Genomic DNA, 22,765 nt, shown 5'->3' on the forward strand with positions numbered 1-22,765 from the left:
TCGCGGATGTTACACGTTTGCTCTCCCAAGCTGCTACCAATTTGATAAGTCTAGTATCACAAGAGCTTCGAGCAACTAACACTACTTCTGATCTGGAAACGTTGCCTGAACCATCTCGTGGAGTTCTCCTGCACTAGAGTTTTCTGGAAGAAAACCTTTTTTTTCTCCAAGGCCTGCTGTTAGCAATTCCTTCTTCTCTTCAGTACTCGGCACTTCATCTTGTGCAGTGTATGCCAAACAAAATAATTTTGCTGTTAGTTCTTTGGTTTTTTACTTCCTCCCTTTTGCGGCCCTTGTGACGGTGAAATGTTTTGCTTGACTTGATGTTCCACGTGCAGTTGTGTTGCTTACAACTGGTGATGGAGCGTTGTAAACTTTTTGGTACGGAGAAAACGCTCGTTTCAACTCAGCTTGAGCTCGATCAGAAGTAGTATTAGTTTCTCGAAGCTCTTGTGATGATTGTGGTGCTAGACTTATCAAATTGGTAGCAGCTTGGGAGAGCAAACGTGCAACATCCGCGATCCCTCTCCTGTCGGCCATATTGCAAGGAAAAGGACGTGAAAAGAACTCTGAGATATATTTATAATCCCGCAAGTTATGTTGGGATATAATTAAAAACATGCCCCATGAAAAAAAGGCTGAATAATTTTCAAAATGGGCTGAATAATATTGTGTCAAGCATGGTTAATTTGTAAAAGTAGGTGGTTAATGAAAAAAAGGCTGAATAATTTTTGAAATGGGCTAAATAATATTGTGACAAGTATGGTTAATTCATAAAAGTAAGTGGTTAATGAAAAAGAGGCTGAATAATTTTAAAAATATAATTTTGGCGGTAATGGCACCCCATATTGAAGAAGCCGCATTCATAATCATACTATATCGTAGACCGACATTATTGAACGCATCAGGTGAACACGTAGTTAGTTGGCTAATTGGTAGGTAGTCAAAAAAGTGGACAGAATGGATAAGAGGAGAGAAACTACAAACTCAAGAGATACCTTTGGAGGACATGATAATGAAAGTGGAATTGAAAACCAAAACCAAGAATATGAAAAAGGAAACCATCAAAAAGCTGAAAGAGGTTTACAGCAAAAAAGATAAAACAACATGACTAAATTGCCACAGAAAATAATACTTTACTTTATATCTTGTCTTTACAGCAAAGACAGTTGTTGAAATAGACTTTCAATAGACTTTCAATAAAGACTCACTTTTTTATATTGGCGAAACTAATGGCCACTTCTCTACTAGGATAAAGGAGCACACGGAAAGCGATTAAAACTCGCATATTTTTAAAGTGCCACTATGATCAAAATTTCGCATTGCCTTTTCTTTTCACTTCTGGAAACTAGAAGTAAGAAACACTTACCATGCCAAGTTTAATCGCAAAATTCTCACGGGAAGTATGATTATTTCAACCTTGTTTTTCGTTTTTGGTCGCACGCCATTACTCAATTCAAAAATGGCCGAGTGTGGCAAAAAGAGTTGGCACTAGTTGGAGCCTTTCGGAAGTGACGTCATATGCGCAGCTCGACCTAAAAACGTGGCTAAATTTGTATGCCATTTGGAAGAAGAATTCGAGGAAGAATACATCTTATAAAACGCCTAGAATTTCCACTGTGGAATCTCTCACAACACACGAAGCACGATGCGAAAGTGCGCATATGACGTCACAGGCCAACTCATGCGTAAAACCGCTTTTCAGTTCAGTCGCTGGCTCTCGGTTGCGAGCTGAGTAATGGCGGACGGGTTTTTCGTGAATTTCGGCCAGCTATATGAAGGCGTATTTCGCTTCCATCGACCTAAAAACTATCGCATAGTACAATTCTAACCATATTAACTTGATTGGCGCTAAAAAATGTAAAAAACCAGAGACAAAAAAAATCGTTGTAGTGGCACTTTAAGCATTTCAATACATCTCCTTCTTGTAAGAACAAATATTCCCTTTCTTGCTTTAGTATTCTGGATTCTGCTAACAACTCTATTGATTTAAAACTCAAAGAAGCTTTTTACATAAATAAGATCAAACCTGAACGTAACAAACAATTACAGCATTATAACACTTTTCTAGCGTTTTAGTTCACACCTTTGATGTTTGGTGTCACGTTGTAATTAGTACCCGCCTTTGTAGTACATCATACTGTAAATATTTTATTCATCTACTTGCCTGTGATATAATTACTCACGTTCTGTTACTCATTGACTGAAGATGCCATAAGCATGCCGAAACATGTCTCTCAAAAAACTTGTCTATTTAATTAATTCTTACAATATTTATCATACTTGCTACTACTACGACCTTATTTACATCACTCTCAAACTTGAATCTTCATTTACATCGATCAGTTTAACTATTTTAGTAAATGATCATCGCATCCTGCATACGAGAACCTGAAAGTTAACATAACGTAGATAGATTAAGAAAATGTCATCTACAGTAATCCAATTTCAATTTACCGCGGTGTTGCCCAGCTGAAATTTTACAACAGAACTTTAACTTTGGTTGCAAAATACCAGAAATTATCGCGCACTCTCTTAATTTCCTTCTGCAGCTGAAAATTATAAGAAAACACCACAAATGCGTTCATGAATCTCTTGGTGAGATAATTTGGAAAGTGATAGATGTGATAATACCGATTTTTCACTACCTTCTCTAAGTTCCCTAAATAGGGCGTGTTCGTTGACGCATCCAGCTGCCGAAGCCACCATTTAAACTCCCTGGAAAGACATAAAAAGCAACGGGACTTTCAAGCTCTCTTGACGAAAAAAAAAGACTTAAGCAATTAATCTATTGCGGAAGATTATCTCTTACTATCTCATTAGGTAGTGGCTATTTGGTCTTTCCTTAAAGAAAAGAAACAATAAGAGGGAATCTGCCTTCATGGCTTAACCTTTCCAAATTCCTTCGAGGATCTGGCTCAAAATTCAGCCAATAGTGTCTTGCTTAAACTGAGAAACATGTCAGTGTGAAACTAATTTACAGCGTCAAATCTGGAGAGCTTGCCCTCCAACCTGGCTGTCTCTGATTGAAATCTGCTCAAGTGATCAAAGGAAATGTTTCACCTTTTGGACGGTATAACTTTGAACTACGTATGTTACAGACTGGAAAACACAAAATTTGTTAAATCTGCTTTTATCTTACCGAACGATTTTCTTCAAGAAGATTTTCCAATTCCCCTCTCGCGGCCATCTCGTATCCATTTGCTCAGTTGCAAAATAGAAGAAGTGGAAACTGAAAAGCAGGAGGGTTTTGTTTCTTGAATTAGTGGGCTGTTTGACTTTGCAAGAAGAATTGATCTCGTTGGGTGAGTTTTACCGCTGAAAAGAAGTCAATGTTATAATGCAAACAACATGGATATCTGCGTTTTCGTTCGTTCGCAAATTTATACAAATATAAGTGCAGTATTCCGTTTGAAAATTATCTTGATCTGTGAAATGTCATCTGTAAGATATCACCTGCAGGAGTGCAATCTCACGGGAATGAAAATATCTGATTAAGGGCTTGAATGAAGCAGGTTTAAGATTCACCTTTAGTATCATTAATACTCGGTACGGTATAATTTTCAGTTGCTTAAAGATTGTACTAACATTATTTAAGGTCTAAGAGATTCGATCTAATAACTAAGGTTTGTATTCGTTGAGTACGAAATCAGTTGCTGTAGCTTCTATATGCTTCCGAAACTGTAAATTCTCTGACATACCCTTTGAGACAGGCTGAGTTGAAATCCTCAGATATTGGTTTTGAATAAACCCGGTCCTGTGTATGATTTAAAAAACTGATACGTTTAATACGGTCGGTATCAACTACAATGGGAAGCAAGTGACTGGGAGTAGAAACCAGATTTTCGTGATGTCTGTTTCAAATCATGTGTCTCTTATCTACGTGTTCAAGCGGTGCCTTCGTTTTCGGCTTATGGAAGGGTCTTGCATTTACTTGAAGATGTTTGTCATTTGATTACATCTATAATCAACTTGATTTTCTTTTATTTAATGAATTGTTTAACTTGGCCTGAAAGATAAATCACATTTGGTAAGTTTCACAGCTGACTAAAAGCAAACTTTTTAGTGCAAACGACATGGATATCGGCGTTTTCCTTCCTTCACCTTTTACAAGGATAAATGTAAGGTATTCATTATGAAAATGATCTTGGTCTGTGAAGAGAGGTTGTCGCGTGACTATTTCAGCTTGATAAGGATCGGGGGTTTGAACTCAATTAAATGAGACAAACTAACTCCCGAGTTAGGATCATTCTAGTTAGGATTTGGAGTTGGATTTTCGAGTTAATAATAATAATAATAATAATAATAATAATAATAATAATAATAATATAGATTTTTAGAGCGCCATATCCTAAAAGCTCTATGGCGCTTTACAATTTTGAAAATAAATAAAAAGTTACAAAAAACGATAAAAAAAAGTTAGGATTTCGGGTTGGATTTTCGAGTAAGGATGTAGAGTCGGTTTTTTCGAGGTGCTTACTAGTAATCCAGCTGCAACGAATCGGCTAGTTCAATGCAGTCAACAAAAGAATTCGTGTAGGGGTGGGGTTAGTGTTTTACCTTTTTATTCTGCGACGTCACTATGTGAAGCATACATGAACTAAGAGGCAGGACATTGAGTCTTCCACGAACTCATTTCCTTTCGCCACTAACATGCTCCTCACTTCAAAAATGGCAGGATTTGGAAAGCTTTAATACCAAAAGATAAACGGAACGAATTAAATTACGATAACCGGGCGTAAATCGAAGGTAAGATCTAGAATATGATTTCTCTTGCCATATCTATTCTGGTGGTACAAATTTAGAAATCCGCGCTAAGAATCAGACACAACAAAAGGCAAATATATAAATCCTGTAATACCACCATATCTTGAAGACCGACAAATGGTACCAATGCTGCTTTACAGTGCTTTCCATGTTCCCCAATCCCCAGTAACTGTTTTGTTTTCTGCAAAAAGGCTTCATAAAATGGGGAGGTCTTTAAACTTCTCAGAACAAACTCCTCTCAAACGATATTCCAGGAGAAAATTGCAGATTTCAAAGTGCATTTGGTAAAGGGAGGCTACCCAGAGGACCTCATTAACACAACCCTCTCAGAGGCGAGTTTCAAAAACAGGAAATTAGCTCTTCAACACAAACTGAAGACGAACCAACGAATCTTGCCTTTTGAGATACAATGAAATATATGAAGTTCATAAATTTCATTGTATTCATTCATATGAATCTTGCCTTTTGTTACACAATATCAACCATCAGTACCAAACCAAAAGCAAATACTCATGAAAAACTGGCATTTAATAGAAAAACAACCACTACTTAGCGAACTACATAAAAATCCATCTTTATTATTTTACAAAAGAGGGCGGTCGCTGAAAGACTTACTCGTGAGGGCCAAACTTTGAATAGGCTATTCAAAACACGCGTTGGGAGTCGTGTAGGCCTGTCAACCCCATTTAACACCAAAAAAATCCCGCCAAAAAATCCTAACTCGAAAATCCTAACTCGAAAACCCAACTCGAAAATCCAACTCGAAATCCAACTCCAAATCCGACTCGAAATCCAACTCGAAATCCACAACTCGGTAAATAAGGCAACCTCGATTAAATAAGTAAAAGGGGAGCTGATTTCAATTTTTAACCTTACTAATGCATGTTTGCTTGCAGATGTCTGTGTTGGCTTAGTTGACTGTTTGTGCTAACATGAAATATAAAGCTCGTGTGGTGCGTTTTACGGCTGCATTTAAATCAATTTTTTAATGCAATCTACATGGATTCCGGCGTTCTCGTTCCTCATGACGAATTGAGACCGGTAAACTAGTGCAGTATTCAATTCAAAATTGATCTCTATCGGTGAAATGTCATCTGTAAAAATTCTGTTTTAGTTCATGCAGCTGGAAATTAATATTCGTCGCTTGTGAGGCAAAGGGAAGATAAAGCTTCATTGAATAAATTACAATGACTGATAGTATCGGTGTCATTTTTGGCTGTTGTATACACGTTGTCTGCTAACTTTCGTTTTTGAATCCACCTCATTGCTCTGAAGTTTACCATCAAGGGGTTGTATAAGTAACTAGTAGATATTTAGAAATTATAACATTTTGAGCATCCATAGGAAATTGCGCCAAAATGCTAATAACTTGTACCACAGTAGGACTTTTTTGTTTGTTTTGATAACAAAACAATTACGCTAAATTAAGAAAGAGACATTTTGGTTGACAGTGTAAAAATTAGGTAACCACGACGGTAACGGTGACGAGGACGTGGCAAATCAAAAGATCTTATGGGCAGAAAATAGCTCAGCGAGTGCCTTTGAAAACTTTGAACTTTTCTCAGCTCTCCTCCTTTACAGACAACTTTTGATTTGCGTGGTCTTTGAACAAAAAGCCCAACGGCAAAATTAGCTAAGTTTCCATTTGGAATCCAAGGCGGCTCACATATGTTGTGCTGAAGTTGAAGTGAAGCGCAGCAAGAAACAGTAAACAAATCCAGCCATTCGCGAAATTCTAACGAAGGGCCTACCGCACTAGCGAGAAAATTGTTTATTAAGGGCCCTGTGTTCGCAATATGCGAAATTTTGTTTGTTTTGCGAAAAAAAATCTCAATGCGAAACCATTTTAATTTTTCAAACAAAACCAGAAGTTATTGTTGACCAGTCACACTCAGGTTTTGCATGGCAAGCAAACAGCAAAAAAGGGCGATTGAAACATATCGCAGGGGCATTTAGTTTACTTTGCGATCAGTCCTTGACCAGAAACGACATGACAGAAACCGCACTCTCACGAAGTCTCGATATCTATTTCAATTGATTGACATTTGTACATTTGTGGTTACGCACGTCTCAGATGCGAGCGCTATTGCGAAATCAAATAATTCGTCGTTTCAAAATTTTCAATTTTTTGCAAATACCCGAGCAAATTTTTCGTTGTAGTGCGAACAGGGCCTTAGACAGTTTCTGTTATAACCAACATTTCACAAGTGCGGATGGTTTGTTGCGACTTGACAAATTTTCAAACGCACCGCCGATAAAATTTGTCTCGGGTAAAACCTTGACAAAATCGACTAAACAAACAAAATTGTGGAAAACTTGTCGATCCTTACCAGTGCGGTAACTGAACTGAGTTCAGTTTACCAAAGATTGCAGTAATTGTCTTTCGTTGCGAAACTCGCGCATTTTGCAAATTCAAACGACTCAAGATGAATCCTGATAATTAGTGTTTGAATCCATAGGCAAATTTTGAGCAGGTGAGGCGCTGGATACGGCCGAGGTAATATACAGCGGTGAAGCTATTTTCCAATTAATCAGTCCAACAATAAAGCAACAGATGTGGCACAAGATCCAGAAGTGCCCACTCAAAGCAAAGGGAAAGGAACAGTATCGGTGTTATTTTTGGTTATTGAGGTGGCTGGTACCATTTTTTATCTTTTTGATGGTTTGTAACTTTGAAAGAATACAACAAAAAGACTGACCAAGGCCAGTTGAACACTTTTACAGGGTTGAATTTTATAATAACTGGTTATCCAAAAATAGGTGTCATTTCGTCACTAGCAGTTTCCATGGCAACGCTATCATAGGCTTATTCAGACGCATTTTTTAGCTTGTGGCTTAAATAGTTCCAAAACTAATCCGGTGACCACGTATTTTTTTTCAGTGATTGCATTTGGCTCTTGTAAAGGAAAATGAACAAAGATTTAAAAAAAATTATACGGAGCGGAATTTCAGAAAATCTAGAAAAAAGGCAATTTTCACACCTCGCAAATTTCCTTCCACAGAACTTTCTAGTTTTTTTTCTGATGATTCCTTTCGACGTTATTATCATATTGGAACAATAAAAAGAAGGGGTCATCGGACTTGTTTTCATGCCATAGCTTTCGTGAGTTTAGCAATTTCCACGCGCGTTCTCGCGCATTTAAAAAAATAGATTCTATAAGATCGAAATTTGCTCATGATCTGTTATAGCTACCGCTGACAATTGCGTGTGCTCGCGGGAACGCCTACGATCTGATATTTACATACGTAAATTCGCCTTTACTGCTAAGAAAATCATTAAACAGCTGTCAAAGACAGCCTCCCGGGCACATCTTAAAAATCCTACACACGACTTCTGGCTACATCACATCATTTTCCTTGAAGTTTGAAAGTCTTCTTTCACTTCAGGTAGATTATCGTTTACTTGAGTTCTTCTTTTTTCGCCGTCGAAAGATTTCAAATCGGTTGAATATTTCTTCTAGATATGAAGTGAAGCAACCCTTACTTCTCCGAAAATCGTCTTCTTTGTCTTATTTTCTATCTCCTGCATTCACAGTGGCCGCTCAACACATCAAATACACGCTCTTAGGTAAACTTCTCACAAAACTAAAAAAAAAAGAATCTACGCGCCGCCATCTTTGTTTTTGAATTTTCATCATTTGATCTCGCGCTTCTTTCGCATGTTTCTCTCGCGCGTCACGCAGCAGTGACCTGTTCCCCGCGCGAGGAAGCTGGTACCAGCCACCTTAACTGAATTTTAGCAGCCTCGATATTTCCAGTAGTGCGGGTGTAACAGAAGAGACAAAAATTTTTCAAGACAAAATTTGACCTTTAATTTTGTCGGGACAATTCTAGGTTTGCCTGCTAGTGCGGATAGGCCCTAAATATATGAATCCATTTTTTACTCGACATCTTCCGTACGTCGCGTTGCCGACTGCGAAAGGTCCCTAAGGCCCGTATAAACGTTTTCAACATTTCACCAACATTCGTTCGACTAAAGTTGAACGGATGTTGGGCAAATATTGAACACAAAAACAAAATTGTGCGGCGGCCTTTTTCAAAGCCTTACACTGTACAAAAGTCTTACAGAGGCCTTACAAAGGAAAAGTTGAATTGATGTTGAATGAAAGTTTAAATCGATTTAAACTTGATTCAACACGCTTTCAACAGCTTTCAACATTTTTTACGTTTTCAACAATGTTGAAAAAACGCACCGAAAATTAGGTTCATCAAATTGTTGAATTCATGCTGAAGCAAATGTTGAAACCTTTTAAACGGGCCTTAAAACTGACTAGCTGTCTGCAAATTTAAATTATAAATTCAAACTCATCCAGTAAAATTTCAAACTCATTCAGTATAACTGTGTACTGAATAAGTTTGTTTTTGATGAGCTGTCCGTGACATTACGGATTGATGATTGGACAGTTTTTACTATTTGAGTATGATAAGCATACTCAACAAGTTAAAAGTTAGCTGATTGGCGAATTTTGTACTAGTTAGTTCATTCCAGATTCTTTTTTGGCATTCCAAAAAGGTCTTAGCCTGTGGTATATATAAAATTACTACGCACACGCATATATATCATTGTCTTTAGTCTCATCTACACAGTAGTATTACGAATAGCGGGCTTAAAAGAAGTGAGAGATTTAGAAGTTCTTATGTTATCAGGCAGCGCGTTCCATGTTTGAGGAGCAGCATATCTGAACGATTTTAATCCATAGGAGCTTGTAGTAACTCTTGGCAGACTCAATTTTAGGGTACCTCTGAAGTTATAAGCCATTTTTCGTTCCTCCAGTAGCGATCCGAGATATGGTGCAGTTCCATAAAGAGTCTTATACGTAGTGACTAGCATGTTCTGAATACGAGAAGATTAAAGATTCACAGACCCCATTATTCTAAGTAAACGGTTTCATAGTCAAGATTGCTATTCAGAACCGTCCTTGAAGCCTGCTTATTGAGTTGTTCCAATTTGTCTTTACAACGTTTGCTACAAAAGTCCCAAACGTCAGTACAATAATTAAGAGCAGGTAAAATAAAGGCATTATATCACCTTCGCTAGATATTATCACCGATAAGATGCTTAAATCTTATCACAACGGATAATTTTTTGTTAACCTTGCTACAAATAGATGAGATGTGCTTGTCAAAACAGAGTTTGTAATCTATATTAACCCCTAAAAGGTCAACATCACCACACTTCTTTATTTGTTGTCCAGCAATATTGAAAGAAAAGTCCTGCTCAGTACTACCTAACACCAACAGTTGAAATTTGCTATGACTAGCCATCAAGCCATTCTTGCTGAACCACTGTATTGCTTCCTTTAACTCGTGGTCTAGACTTGCATACAGGGCCGTATGATCACTGTCCGCGTGATCACTTTCCGCGTGATCACTGTCCGCGTGATCACTGTCCACGCCATACAGCTGCTGATCGTCTGCATCTGCACTGAGGCTCACACGCGAAATAAAGTATGATGAGTCATTAAGAAAGATGTTGAAGCACAGCGGTCCAAGGACACAACCCTGGGGTACACCTCGTAGATTTAACTCCCAACAGGACAATTCATCACCAACCTTCACCCTCTGAGATCTCCCTGTAAGATAGTCCTGTAAAAGCGCGCAGCTACAGTTGTTTAGACCATATGCCCGAGGCTTGCTTATTAGCAGCGAGTGAGGAAGACTATCAAATGCCTTAGATAGATCCATTTTCCCCATGGCAACAAGTTTTCCATCATCAAGACTTTTCTTCTGATCCTCCATGAGGCGCAACAGTGTTGTGTGACAGCTATGATGTTTTCGGTAAGCTGACAAAAAATCCGATAGAATACCTTGAAAGTGTTAACTGCGATGCAAGAATCTTTTCGAAGATATTGTTCATAGCCGGTAAAGCCGTCACCGGTCGAGCGTTAAAAGCCCTGGTCCCTGTCCCAGCATGTACTAAGCAGCAGTCTAGCGCTGGATCATCATGGCAGAGTCACACTGCGACATAGTTCTCAGGATTTACCCACAGATATCAGAATCGAATGATTTCCAGTTAACATTCATCGTAAACTACGTTTTGATCAGTTTTATTTGCTACACTGCTATGATGATGAACATTTCTCTTCGGTGCCACAACCTTTGAAAATATTGCTACTGAGTGTTGCTGTATCTGATGTTGGTGTTGGTTTGATAATGGAGACATTCTATCTCTCATTATCCATCAAATGGTTACAGCTTCAAAATCCAGACTATACCTTCTTCCGAGTTTCGATTGGACTTTTTCCATTTGCCAAAATTCGAACGCTTTCCGATTTTGGGCGGTATGCTATTCTGGACCCTTATTAGTAGGTGACGTAGTGCATTCGTGGTTTTTTTGGGCAAAGCAAATATTGAAATACGTCCTACAACCACGACTATCAGGACTTTGACACGACGAGCGAAAAAAACAACTACAACGACGAATTCTTTCGACGAAACATTTACGATCTACCACAACTACCGCAACTTCTACAACTTTAGCGGCTATGCCGAACACAAAATGTCTGAGAACATCTCGCAGTTTATTAGTCCACGTCTGTGCTCGATTCATCCTCTAACTATTTTTATTTCTGCATTTAATTTCAATCAAAACCACCCCAACTATCCCTTACTAACATCAATGGAACAATTCAGTCAAGCTCCAATTTTTCAGCTCATTACACATATCTTATCTATTTCTTTCACTACCAACCGCTTTTAATATTAACTAACCAAACCTATAACTCATCTCCCTCATTATTTTTCTTCACATATGAGTATTTCAATTCTTTTTATAGGGCCGCGCTCAACCAGTTTGCTTTGCGCGCCATTTTCATTGGTTATCGGGGAACTCTATACTTTTTCTCCCACACCGAACGGAAACTACGAAGAATACCACAACGACAATATATTTTGACGATATTTTCATTCCAAAAATATGAATAGCGAATCACCACTCAAAGCAAAACTAAATCGCTTTATGGAGGAAATATTTTGAAGACGTTTTCTGCCTGTGGAACAGAATCAAAAACAAAATAGAAGAATAATCCAGGAACTCAAAACTTTTTCTCACAAACCGAACTGGAATGGCAAAGAATACCACTTTTGCCAAAATTTTCATGGCAAAAATAGAAAAAGGGTATTATTACTCAGAGAATAACTAAAACGCTACTTTGGAGGAGGTATATTGACGACCTTTTCTGTCTGTGGAACAGAATCAGAGACATAAAATAATTTGTAAGACGGGTAAACAGCTACATTCTGTCAAAAGATTAAATTAACTTGATTCTGTACATGTACCACGATACAATCACTATTCACGGTTTAAATATCAGACTTAGAAATCATGTTCTTAAATACAAAAGTGTACGAAGGGGGGATGTTTAACAGGGTATCGATCCTTTACGTCCAAACGCATTACAAAGAGACGAAGACCTTCGAAAACTTGATTTTTTGTTCATGTCATTCATCAGGCGGCGCGAAGAAAGGATTCGTAAAAGGAGAAAGGCAACGGCTCCATAAATAAATTCGTCACGCTCCATGTTCAATAAAAACTAAAACTGTTTCAAAATGTGCACAAAGAATCTGCGATTTCAAGACTATATTTTAGAAAAATGTATCTCAAAACTTGACTCACCTCGAGTGAAAGGTTACTAAAAAACCTTACTTGGGATTAAAGCTTGAAAGTAATCGTACCCTGGTCCGTTGGTCACCCAGGAGACTGAGAGGAGATTTCTATTTGACTTTCCCCTAAAATGCTGTGTAGCAGGGCTTCTGCAAACTCTATGCTCGTTTTCTTGCCAAATCCCAAAGCTTCATTTCGCTCATTCCTTGGTTTTGAATTGATCTAGTCTTCCATGTAATACGGTGGCTTTTCGTCGTGTGGGACGGTCTTTTTTCGATTGCTTCACTATAACGAACGCGGAATGAAACGTCAAAAATACATAGTAAAGAGACGATAGGCAAATGAAAAAACTAGATGAACTGAGGTATAAGAAGCCGGTTCTCGTTTAAGATTGCAAAGATCTAGTCGAGTAATATTGCACAAACGGAAGGTTTTCCTTTTCTCTTATACGGAAAGTAGTGAGAGAGAGGCCACCACTCCCGCAATACATCTTGGTTGAGCGTGGCTCTTTAACTTTGTGTACTGCGGAGCCTTGTGGTTGACATGGCTGCTTTGCAGGTTGTTGGTCCCTCAACGCTAAAACTCAATTTTACAACAAGTCATTTTAGTTTTTTTTAATTTTTTACACTAGTGACGATACCTTTTTCGTCCTCAACTCTTGCGGACGAAATGTGTGAAGTTCTATTATCACACAAATTGTAGCATTTGAATAAGGACACAAAAAGCGGAAAATGTCTCTTTAATGTTATGAGAAGAACTTAATAACGGACGCAAATTCAGCTGACAACTTCCCTGAGAAGTATTTTACCAGAAAAGTTTATTACCAGGAATATTTACATCAAAATGTCCACCTAGAATGAGATCACAAAAGGACCGATCTAGAGGTGTACCGGCTAAGGCGGCGAGTACAAAGCGATATGTGCTAGTTGGTAGCTGAAGGAGCTTACTGTTGGCCTTTATCTTTTAAAATATCCCAGTGAAGGAAACTCGAATGAACGGAGAAGCTTAAATATCGAAAAATTAATTAATAAAAATTCTCCAAAACAGACGTCGAAAAATCACTAAAATTTTCCCGTTACATGCTGCCTTGTGGTTGACGTGGCTGCCCTGCATTTTGTAGGTCCCTCAACGTAACTGCTCGACTGAACAACTCATAATTTTTAGTTTAATCTATTTTGACACTTACAATACTTCTCTTTCCCTAAACAAGGTGTTTTCTTAATGATCACCAAAAGCATTGAAAATAAGTTAAAAAAGACTTCCGAAGCGAATCTCAACCAATCAGTCTTAGCAGTTTAATGATGATGATACCTCTCAGTTTATCGTTGATTTATCAGCCGCGCTATTACACTGCTTACGAAAAAAGCTCTAAATCCGGTATTCGTTGGATGAATTTTAAATATGATTTTACCTGCTGTGTTTAGTTTGAAAACGGTTCCGTCTATCAATGAAGTGCAATAGTTTAGCAAATTAAGATCAGACTATTTTTAATATTACATTTCGTGGACATTAACTCGAAGGTAGATTCTTTTATCTCGAAAATGGCAGCATAAAATTTCTCCAAAATTTCTGTTAATAGAAGTAATATGAAAAAGATTTTCTGACATTAGGTCGATGTACGAAAATGAACTTAGGTGCATTATAATTTGGGAACTGCTATAAATCTATTTATTTTGAAACTTTCTCAGCATTGTGGTCCGACTCTAGTCCGTTTCATTTCAAAGGTTTTATTTCTGGTAGGGAATTTTGCGTCAAATGTCATGTTGTCTTTTCTTAAAAAGCCTCGTCATATCTTTTAAGTCATTGTAGTTCCAAAGAGAGTCGTCCTTTAAAAGATGAAAATCTCGATCATGAAATAGCTTGGGTAGAGAAATTTTGAAAAAGGTACGAGTGACAAAAAGACAAGGTTGACCAAGAACAGCGAAGATTGTCACAGATTTCAATTCAAGAAGGTGAAAAGATACGGTTCAATTTATCGTTCGTGTGTAACCTCTTGTCTTTGTTTAATATAAGTGTCCAAGAAGAAAGAAATATTATTAAAAAAAAAAAGTTGATTTGAATAGCTAAGCTGCAGTTCCCCATCTATACGAGGAATTAGCGGGATTTTCTCCTAACACCAGTGATTGCGCCCACTATTTCAAACTTTAATCCCTTGCTTAACACATGCGTGAGTATCGTAGGAGTCAAAGGGTGAAAGTTGGTTTTTGAGTACTATGAGTACAGCCGCTCCAAGCTTAAGCTGGTGACACACTTGGCTATTTTGAACGCCAATCGCGGCGATCGGTGGTGGCGATTTCAGCCAATCGCCGCAATCGGCGTACAAAGTTGCCGATTTCAAACATGTTAGATATTAAATTTGTGATTATCACCGGCGATCTAATCCTCTCCGATCGCCAATAAAATGCCAAGTGTTTCGCCATCTTTAGGAGAACTTTATCTATTTCGTTTTCAAAAAGCCGTTGTTATGGACAATTCATGAAAAAGAGTAATTTTTCTTTTCTGTCTCAGTGTAAATATCGTTAGTTTCCTTTGCATCTGTTAGTGATCATTTATTGTTTGTACCATAGTGCTTAAAATATTTTTAATCGATTGAGTTCCTCAATTGACTTGAGAATAGTTACTTGGTCAACGGCTGTTGTGTTGTGGGATCCATTGTATCTAAAATCGATTTATCCATGATACGTTGATGATTGAGCGTTTTTTAATATAACTTTCTTCCATACACTTATTTGATTTTAATCAACTTTATCCACAGGGATTTTGAATACAAGAACCATCTCGTTCGCTTTCTCGTCAAAATTTATTATCCTTACCTCAGCGAAACTTTCTTATTATTTTCAGGCAGTTTGACACGTCAACGCAGATCAAATTAATCGCCTCTTGAGTCCACAATATCTCTCTTTCTCCGATTGACGCAAAAGGCCTGCTCCTTGACAAAGAGCTTTCCGAAAAATTCAGTTCCCTTTAAAAATAAAAGCCCTGGTCGGGTGCTTGTCTATACACGTACTAAGCAGCAAGTTAGCCCTCGATCATCATGGCAGAATCAAACTGCGACATAATTCTCACGATCTACCCACAAATATCAGCATTGGGTGAGTTCCAATCATCATTTATCATAAACTGTGTTTTGAACTGTTTTATTTGCTTCACTGCTATCGTGTTCAACGTTTTCACAATCTATGCAATCGCAAAAACATCTGCGCTGCCGAAACCTTTGAAAACATTGCTGGTGAGTGTTGCTGTATCTGATGTTGGTGTTGGTTTGATAGTGGAGCCACTATTTCTCTCATTACTTATCGAATGGTTACAACTACGTAATCCAGACTGCCTCTTCCACTTTGTACACCGAGTTTTTATCGCTTTGTTATCTATGACAACGTTCTTGAATGTCATGGCCATAAGTGTGGACAGATTCCTGGCAATTCAATTTCATCTTAGATACCAAACAATCGTGACTCACAAGCGGGTTGTTGGAGTGGTCATTTCCATTTGGACATATACTTTGGTTTCATCGTTTGGTTTGTTTCTCTTTCCTGTTGCTGTACTCTCAACAATAGTGTCAGCCATTGGAAACATTTGCCTCCTCGTCGCCACAGCAATCTATTGTAAGATTTATTATACTACACGACATCACAGAAGACAAATTCAGGTCCTGCAAGTACAACAACAAGAGGCGCGATTCACACAAAATAGTGAGATGAGAAATTTGGCGAGGACCATGAAAGTTGCCGTCGGTGTTCTGCACGTTTACTTGGCGTTTTTGGCTTGTTACATCCCACGCGTTATCTATTTGGCTGCTCGCGCAATTAATGGCCCTAACACCCTTATTGCTAATATTCAGCTTTACACGTATACCCTGATGTTCTTCAATTCATCCCTAAACCCTGTTATTTACTGCTGGAGGATGAGACACATTCGACGCGCCATGGTGGACACCCTGCAAAAATTGTACGCCTGTTGCAGGTCATGACTCTGGACCGTTTTAAGAGACTTCTCTCCATCATCTGTGAGCGATATTTATTTTTCAATCTGCCGTCTTTTTTCAAGCGCAATCCGATTTTAATTTGGCACGATCTGGCATTTTTTCATTTGATTTTAGCCAAAGTTTGATTTCTGGATTCTGTCCAACTCAAACTATTAACTAACCATCCTATAACTTATCTCCCTCATTTCTTTTTCTTCATCTATGACCATTTCAATTCTTTCTAACCTTCCTTATTGTTATCATGAACCTTTTTGTACTGGGCTGTGGCTGACGTGGCTGCCTTGCAGTTTGTTGATCCCTAAACGCTAATACTCAATTTCAAGACCTACAACTTTTTTTTTTCGTTATAACTAATTTTCAAATTTACACATATACACATGCTCTTCAATTCATCACTAAACCCTGTTATTCACTGCTGAAGGATGAGGCACCCTGCGAAAATTATGTACCAATCTTGTTTTGATTATAGACCGTGAAGACTAGAGTGCTCCATCAGAGAGCGATGTTTATTTTACAAAATTTTGAGCGCAAACCGATTTTCGTTTGGACTTTTTCAATATGGTTTTCGTCGTGGGTTCTGTCTAACTCGAAAGCTTTCCGATTTTGGGCTGCTTTATATTTGGTAACGTATTCCAAATTTGGACTTCGTCCGATTCCAGCCTCCTTCGGATATTGGACGAGGTCTCAATCTGGCTCCGTCTTATCTTTTGGCTCTGTCATATTTTGGACGCCGTCAGATTTTCAAGCTCCGCTTGATTTTAGCATCGTTCGCTTATCAATATAACTCGATTTAAGGGAAAGTTTGGAAAACTAATATTGTCAAAGGAGAGTTAAAATCCTGCTCTAGAAAGTGTCTCAGAAGCATGACAGGACTGAAAACGCTTGCACTGTAAGTACCTCCCATTGTCCCATACGAAGCCTTAGTTTTCTAAGGCTTTGTATGGGACAACAGGAGGTACTTACAGTGCAAGCGTTTTCAGTCCTGTAATGCATGATACTTACTGTGTTTTTAGATTCAAAAGAATAACCTATACGTTCAGTTCAAATGTGCATACGATTCGACCATAGACTCCAACATTTTGAAAGCAACGCGGTAACCTTGTTACACTTGCTTCACTGCTTTTACAGATATCTGGGTTTTCTTTCCCTAAGCTTATATTTCCTGAACTCAGCCTTTGAACCCTGTTCGGAACCGGTTCGTATTGACTCAAGTGGCGTAACTCGGTCCTGATTGGTCGGTTTCGATCCGTCAGTAAAGTTAGTTCTTTCAACTTGAGAGCCAGTTCCAAGTTAGTAAACAAGCTTTTCAGCGTCAGTTGTTTAAAGTGGTTAGTGCTGTAGGTTGGGCATCGCGCAGAGTCCCAGTCAATAGTGCGGTTCGTAAGTCGGTGTTGTTCCGTAATGTAATTGTTAACTTTCTCATCGGCCGCTTGTGTTCAGTCAGGCTTGTTGTGAGGTTTCTGGCAGTATCTCCGATGTATTAGGCTTCGAAATCAGAACAATCGATCCCATAAAACGCTCCTTGTCTGTTTTTTGGTTCGTCCTTGTCTTTGGCGGTTGTTCGTAACTGACATAGTTTGGATACCATGTATATATGAAGTTCATATATTTTGAACTGCGGTATTAGATACGTATGATGCACGATCCTTGCAGTAGAGAGCGCTATTTGTGCAATAGCGAAAATCTGACCTGAAAAAAATCAGGCCTGTACGGGATTCGAACCACTGACCTCTGCGATACTAGTGCAGCGCTCTACCAATTGAGCTAACAAGCCAACTGGGAGCAGGCCGTTAAGTTGATTCATAATAAACCCGTGATGATAAATCAGATACAATGTATATATGAAGTTCATATATTTTGAACTGCGGTATTAGATACGTATGATGCACGATCCTCGCAGTAGAGAGCGCTATTTATGCAATAGCGAAAATCAGACCTGAAAAAAATCAGGCCTGTACGGGATTCGAACCACTGACCTCTGCGATACTAGTGCAGCGCTCTATCAATTGAGCTAACAAGGATCGTGCATCATACGTATCTAATACCGCAGTTCAAAATATATGAACTTCATATATTCATTGTATCTGATTTATCATCACGGGTTTATTACGAATCAACTTAACGGCCTGCTCCCAGTTGGCTTGTTAGCTCAATTGGTAGAGCGCTGCACTAGTATCGCAGAGGTCAGTGGTTCGAATCCCGTACAGGCCTGATTTTTTTCAGGTCTGATTTTCGCTATTGCATAAATAGCGCTATCTACTGCAAGGATCGTGCATCATACGTATCTAATACCGCAGTTCAAAATATATAAACTTCATATATTCATTGTATCTGAGATATCTATTGGTTACTTCCACAAGCACGGTGGCATGAGGTAACGTGCGAGCCACCTGCTTTGATCTCAAATTTACCGCCACAAATAAAGACAGTTTTCATCGAAGAAAGGAAATACAAATCTCAAAAATTCTTGTATGGTGATGAAGACATAAAACAATTTTGAGGAATGCGCCCGCTGTTCACTGCTTTGGAGTAGCTGTAGCTCAAGCTGACTTGACTCCAAGAGTTCTACATCACGCGACGGTTGATTGACAAATGGTCCGGTGGGACATAAGGCTCCTTTTATGGCGCACCTTCGTGTTTAAGCTCATCCGTTGATCTTGCGGCTTGTAAAGACAGGATGTACTTCGGTATTTATCTTCCGGCTGAGATCACTAAGTTGTTCGCGTAGTTTGTTTGCTGTAAATATGTTTGTATGTGCTGTAAAATAATAATGTGATGTAAATAATAATTCAGGCAGCTTTAGGGGTCTTTCAGGGAATTCCAATAATCCCTTTAGGGGCTGATTACACGAGTGAGGCTGTCATGGCCCATATGATGCCATGTCAACAAACAGTCAACCAGCTCAGGTAATGCACCCCTTATTGAAAAAGAAACTATTTAAAAAAGCAATAATGGCATGCCTCTCCTTACCACAGATATAATATGTTATTGTTTTCCTAAACACTGCGAACATATCTCGCACATGGAGATGATAACAACTTTAGCTGTTGCCACACAACACTGAGAATTTTTTTTTGTTTGGGTTGGAAACATTGTCGACAAATGTGTAAGATAAATCGTGACTCTGAAAATGAAGTCACAATAATTCCTATGAAACTAACATGTACAATTAAACTTTACAAATCAAAATATTGGGTATGCAGTTAAAGAAGGATGTAAAAGAAAGACTTCTGTCACTTATAAACACCTACAATGTGCAATTGAGAAAGCTTTCAGTGCTCCTAGGAGATTCGATGACCATTACAAATTTTTAGTATTCAGGTTTAGAAGCAGACAGTTTCAGGGCCAGAAGGTAACAGTTTTACAGGATCACCTAAGACAGAAATTTCTTCAAAGGAGTAAGATAAGATCTACATTAATCACTCATGTCCTGTTATGTAGCGTCTCTGCTTTTATAGGATAGCACCAAAAGATGAGCTAATGTCAATTATTCTTTGGATACAAAGGAGGAAATATGTAAAGTAAACGCAGCATCAAAGTTGAGTTAGCCAAGGTATATCTGATTACCGATACCTGCATACTTAAAGTAATAACGACATTTGTCACTGTCATAATAACTATGAATTCTAGCATAATAATTCAAACAGTAAGAATAAGTAATGATAAGTAGTGCGTGTTTCTAATGTTCTTTAAAGGCAAAACAAAAAACTGTCTGTATCAAGCATAACTACAAGGTGGTTAGCACTTTTGGTAATTTATCTGTAGTTATTCTAACTAGTGCATGGTTTTCTGTCTTTTACTTATTCTTTTTTGTAGATATATTGCGAAATATTTATCTCCATGGATTAATGTAAATTTCATTTTATAAACATAAACAATCATATAAATAAAGCTGTCCCAATGAAGCTGACATACTGTATTTGCAGAAATATCTTTTAATCATTCTGTTGACTCCATCCAAAGCCTCAAATCACACATTTTCTTAATAACAAGAGCAGGTAACAATTTCACCTACGCAGTTGTAACAACACACTGACTGGCACGATGTGCCATTTCGTTAGCTGCCAACCTACGATGTGCCATCAGTGCTTTTGTGGGTATTCAGGGACTTTGGATGCAATAAATTGGACTAGTCTGGGTAGAACCGATTCGTCCCGCCCCTCCCCCCCCCCCCCCTCCTCTCAAACAAAAAAAATACAAAAACTAAGAAACATTGAACAACTTCAACCGGATTGTATGTTAGTACACATATGTCAATCACTTGCTGGGCAATTTTAATTGTGACCTAATTATCAATTGTGGTCTTAACTCAGGATCACTAAGAATGCACTTTTTGCTCAATGGACAAAGGAAGTGGAACTATAGGTTTGCACCAACTGCACAGATTACTACGGAAGCCGAAAAGGGACAATCCAAAAATATTTTTCAAATCCCGAAAAATATTTCAAATCGCAATATTTATTTTAAACTCACTGTCGAAAAGTTTGACAAATCCAAAGATATTTTGCAAATCCGAAAAAATATTTAGAAATCCAAAAAATTTTTTTCAAAATCCGAAAATATTTTGCGAATCCAAAAGAATATTTTGAAATCCAAAAAAATTTTTTCAAAATCCGAAAATGTTTTGCGAGTCCAAAAAAATTTTTTGAAATCCAAAAAAATTTTTTCAAAATCCGAAAATATTTTGCAAATCCAAAACAATATTTTGAAATCCAAAAAAATTTTATGTTAAATGGGAACACATAGAACTGTAGTACGATCGAATCAGCGCGCGTGGCGAAAGCTGAAAGCAATCAAGATAACTTAACGATTGAGACAGTGAAAAAAATAGCTGTACATCTACAAAGGCAAACGATTCAAAACAGACGCAATCCCTGATGTGCGTACTCATTTTAAACAAACTGAGACATTTCTGTATACACACTATAGTTCCTGTCACCCACAAGGAATTAAAAGAGACTGCATTAAAGGGGAGACCCTTAGACTTCTAGAAACAAACTCCTCTCAAACAATATTTGAGGAGAAAATTACAAATGAAGCACATTTGCTAAAGAGAGGCTACCGAGAGGGCCTCATTAGCACAACCCTCTCAGAAGTGAATTAAAAAACAGGAAATTATCTCTTCAACAGAAACAAAAGACGAACCAACGAATCTTGCCTTTTTTGTTACACAATACCAACCATCAGTGCCAAACCTAAAGCAAATTCTCATGAGACACTGGTATTTAATAGAAACACAACCACTACTCAACGAAATATACAAAAATCCGTTTCTCGTATCTTACAAAAGAGGGCGGTAGCCCAAAGACATACTCAATGGGGCCAAACTTTGAATAGGCTACTCTAAACACGCGCTGGGGAGTAACCCATAGTGACGTAGCCTTCTCTTCAAAGTCCTAACGTTCATTGAAATCCCATGGTATTCTGCCAGAAAGTGAACAATGGTCTCGTAACGAAATCCCTTATTAAAGTAATGTTCTATAGCCAATCTTTCGTCTCCCGAGCTGGAAACACACTTTCCTCTTCACGCCATTTTAGTGTTCCACAACAACGGCAGAATGTTTCATTGTTCCCACATTCTCTTCCACATTTATGACAGAACATGTTCTATCCTATATGCGGAATATGGCAAGAAAACGCTGGGTGACTGCAGGCGCAAATAGCACGTGACAAAATATTTTTTTGGATTTGCAAAATATTTTCGGATTTTGAAAAAATATTTTTGGATTTCAAAATATTTTTTCGGATTCGCAAAATATTTTCGGATTTTGAAAAATTTTTTTTGGATTTCTAAATATTTTTTTGGATTTGCAAAATATCTTTGGATTTGTCAAACTTTTCGACAGTGCGTTTAAAATAAATATTGCGATTAGAAATATTTTTCGGGATTTGAAAAATATTTTTGAATTGTCCCTTTTCGGCTTCCGTAGATTACTCTGACAAAGAGAACTTAACACACCATTGGCATGTGAAGTGGACTGGCACCACTATATACAATTTCAGTAGCAACGTGACCATGGTTCCTTTTCTTCTTTTTTTTGCTATTCAGCGGCACTGAAATGTTTCCCAAGGGAATCAACTGCCAAGCTGATTAAATTTTCCAAAGGCTACTTATTAATGATTCGGTTTAAATGTTTTTTCCTCACAAAGATTTTAAACCTGACTGTCACCGTAAATAACTTTTACCGCCTGAACCGTTTTCCATTTTCGTCTCCCCAATAGAACTTTTAGCTTTATCAGTTATGTCATTGTAGTTCCAAAAAGAAGCGTCTTTTAAAAGATAAATGTCCCGATCACGAAATAGGTGGAGTGGAGAAATTTTGGAAAAGGTACGAATAACCGAAAAACGAGGATAAACAAGAACAGCGACGATTGTCTCAGGTTTCATTTCAAGATGGTGAAAAGTTGAG

General features: G+C 38.0%; 1 protein-coding gene and 1 long non-coding RNA gene across 4 annotated transcripts; one reads left to right on the plus strand and one right to left on the minus strand.

Annotated features, from left to right (window-relative positions):
- Nucleotides 1-1,018: 1,018 nt before the first annotated feature.
- Nucleotides 1,019-4,241, minus strand: LOC148726301 (uncharacterized). Of its 3 annotated transcripts, XR_015989417.1 has the most exons (5): nucleotides 3,702-3,759; nucleotides 3,143-3,232; nucleotides 2,982-3,033; nucleotides 2,649-2,718; nucleotides 1,019-2,391 (listed from the first exon to the last, which is right to left on the minus strand). It is a non-coding gene; the product is annotated as an uncharacterized LOC148726301 (long non-coding RNA). The 3 variants fall into 3 exon arrangements; XR_015989415.1 differs by having other exon boundaries at nucleotides 1,021-2,391; nucleotides 3,143-4,241; XR_015989416.1 differs by lacking the exon at nucleotides 2,982-3,033 and having other exon boundaries at nucleotides 1,021-2,391.
- Nucleotides 4,242-15,223: 10,982 nt separating this feature from the next.
- LOC148726302 (adenosine receptor A2b-like) lies at nucleotides 15,224-17,295 on the plus strand. The gene has a single exon (XM_088727076.1). The coding sequence runs from the start codon at nucleotides 15,405-15,407 to the stop codon at nucleotides 16,338-16,340; it is 936 nt and encodes a 311-aa protein (XP_088583202.1). The 5' UTR covers nucleotides 15,224-15,404; the 3' UTR covers nucleotides 16,341-17,295.
- The last annotated feature ends 5,470 nt before the right edge of the window (nucleotides 17,296-22,765 follow it).

The sequence above is a fragment of the Stylophora pistillata genome, chromosome 7, assembly GCF_964205215.1.
Source record: "Stylophora pistillata chromosome 7, jaStyPist1.2, whole genome shotgun sequence".
Taxonomy (NCBI): Eukaryota; Metazoa; Cnidaria; class Anthozoa; order Scleractinia; family Pocilloporidae; genus Stylophora; species Stylophora pistillata.

What these genes read in the sequence shown, in the direction of transcription:
- LOC148726302 (XM_088727076.1), top strand. Translation starts at nt 15,405, where the DNA reads ATGGCAGAATCAAACTGCGACATAATTCTCACGATCTACCCACAAATA.